Below are 2755 nucleotides of genomic sequence, written 5' to 3' on the forward strand. Positions count from 1 at the left end.
GGCTTAATCCTACGTACTCAACAAATTTAATCGACATAATACCCAAAGGCAAATATTTGGAGTTCACCTTAGTCAACCAACTAGACCTTTCTTTAATAAAAAAATAATTACGGTGCCGTTTAAGCATTACCAAGCTTACGAGTCAATGACGTCGTTAATAATTTACTAATTTCCCGTTGGACATGGAGAAAAAGAAATTGACATTTGGAACAATGGGCCCCTAACTTAGAAAAACTATTTTTTCGCATCAGACCAAAAATAGGAAAGGTCTAACACGTTTATTTCAACAGATTAATGCCAACTGCCGTATCAAACTTCACTGTGTGCCTCTAAAATCTTGGGCATTAATTCTCAGGATTCAGGAAGAAAACTTAGAAAAAGGAAAAATCGAAGGAAACAAAGTTTATTTTTTGTACACTAAACAAATACTATGAAATTTTAAATTAGTAGGCGATTTTGTCCCATGACAGCCGCCAACCAATAACTCTTAATCTATGTCCCAAAAAGAAATAAAACATTTCTATATTTAGAAATAATTTAACTTAAAAATTCTTTCTCCTTTTACCTTTAATGAAATGATTTACAGACACACAAATATCTATAACTGGTTTTATACATCAAGTTTCAAAAGTCGTTCTTTCTTTCTTAAACTTCGTACCTAGTCAAAATATACCACATAAATTGGGACGAAGGAAATATTAAATTTGACTTTCTGTAATTTGTTAAATTATATTATTGTATAATTCAAATTATAGGAAATCAAAAATTATTTTGGATTTGATATTTGTTAGTTTCTTTAATTTATGTCTAAGTAAAATTTGTAGTCAAAATTTTATAGGAAACACATATTCCGTTTCTAATTAAAGTAGATATTGCAGTATTATAAATAATGAAGCTACTAATATATTTTTCTTGTGTAGAGAAAATTCAACGATATGTTGAGATTACGAGAAAATAAATAAAAAATAAAAATAAAAAACATTAATGCTAAAGGGAAAAGAAGGTCAATATTCAATAAGTCAATCGCTTTGAAAATACGGACTTCCTCGTGAGCATAGTGAACAATGAACATGGTTTGTGTTCTGTCATTGTCACATAATATTGATATTACCAAACCAAGACAATCTAAAATATGGTTCTATAAATATGTTTTATGTACCCAATAAACTCTCCTACTCTCAAACAACTCCTCACAGGCCACAGTGCAACAGCAATGGGCTTTGACGATGATACTGAAGATCACCCATTTTTTCATCGAAAAAGCAAATATGATCTTAACAGCAAGATCATGTTAACAGCTATAATTTCATTATCTATAGTTGTTTTCTTCGTTAGTCTCCTCCATATATACGCAAGGTGCGTACTTAGACGCCAGACTCGACGTAGGGCGGCGCTTCAGCGCGTCAGCATCATCACCAGCGTCGCCCAGGTCGAGCCCCCTAAAACGGGGCTCGACCCATCCATCATAGCGTCACTTCCAATATTTATTTTCAAGCAAAATGATCATATTGAAAATAATTCCATTGAGTGTACTGTTTGTTTGAGCATTCTTGAAAATGAAGAAACAGTTAGGACTTTGCCTAATTGTAAGCATATTTTTCATGCTGAGTGCATTGATAAATGGTTAGGGTCACATTCAACGTGCCCGATTTGTCGGACCGAAGCGGAGCCCTGGTTATTACCGGAGCCCCGAGAAGGCGTTGTAGGCCGTATACCGCCCTCAGCGCCGCCACATGACGGTGGCAATTCAAATACTATAGCTATAAATATGGAAGGGATGATTTTTTCGGATTGTGGATTAGCACAACCTTCATCATCAGCAGCAGCTAAAATTAGTGGATCAAGCTCGAGATTAGGCTCGTTTAGGAGGATGCTTAGCAGGGAGAAATCATCAAGAAGAATTCAAGTTCAATCTTGTGGTACAGAAGATGATGTAAATGATCTTGAGAGAGTTATTATAGTACATTAGGTATGAATTATGATGTTTATTTTTGGTTCATATTCGAAACTCCAGGTTTCTTCATATCTTAATTCTCCCCCATATCGTTCTTGTACACACACATAAAACTAGGTGTTTCAAATGAGGCCGAAAAACCGATCCGCACCGAAAAATTGAGTCAAACCGATTTAATAAATCGAAAATCGGTTTGGTTTGACTTGGTTTAGTTTTAAATTACTCGAACCAAAACGGAACCAAACCGATAGGTACATACATATTTTAAATATATATATAGGCTCATTCCAAGTCCAATACAAATTCAAATAATAAGAAAGAAAAGTATAGCCCATTTAAGTTTAAGGTAAAATAAAAAGAAATTTGCTAAAGGTAAAATCGAATTTTCCTCTTATTCAATTTTACGGTTCCCTCATTTACATGCCATTTGAATTACTACTAATAAGCTAACATTTCATCCGTAACAAATTAAATGGAAGAAAATGACAATTGGAATTTAAAAAGATTTGGTAGATGACTTTGTCTTTATGTTTATCATTTTTTGTTTTAACTTATGTGGTTTCTTCTCAATGCTTCATAAACACGATGAGTCTAGATAACAAAAATTCCGGAAGAGTTGTGTAATATCAAAAGGCTATATGTTGGAGGTAACTAGAATCATGAAAAGTAGATGTTATGTTTATGTAATTCCTATACCCATAGTCATAGGCCTATACCTAAATAAAGTTAATGAATTAATTAAGAAGATTCTAGATTTGAATGGATCACGGTCAAAGCCATATTTAGTTACCATTTGATTCA

At 33.4% G+C, this 2755-nt stretch overlaps 1 protein-coding gene across 1 annotated transcript; it reads left to right on the plus strand.

Annotated features, from left to right (window-relative positions):
- The first annotated feature begins 830 nt into the window (after positions 1-830).
- Positions 831-2023, plus strand: LOC132617858 (E3 ubiquitin-protein ligase ATL41-like). Its single transcript, XM_060332932.1, has one exon. The coding sequence runs from the start codon at positions 1154-1156 to the stop codon at positions 1967-1969; it is 816 nt and encodes a 271-aa protein (XP_060188915.1). The 5' UTR covers positions 831-1153; the 3' UTR covers positions 1970-2023.
- The last annotated feature ends 732 nt before the right edge of the window (positions 2024-2755 follow it).

This window comes from Lycium barbarum, chromosome 11, assembly GCF_019175385.1.
Source record: "Lycium barbarum isolate Lr01 chromosome 11, ASM1917538v2, whole genome shotgun sequence".
NCBI lineage: Eukaryota > Viridiplantae > Streptophyta > Magnoliopsida > Solanales > Solanaceae > Lycium > Lycium barbarum.

What these genes read in the sequence shown, in the direction of transcription:
- LOC132617858 (XM_060332932.1), top strand. Translation starts at nt 1,154, where the DNA reads ATGTACCCAATAAACTCTCCTACTCTCAAACAACTCCTCACAGGCCAC.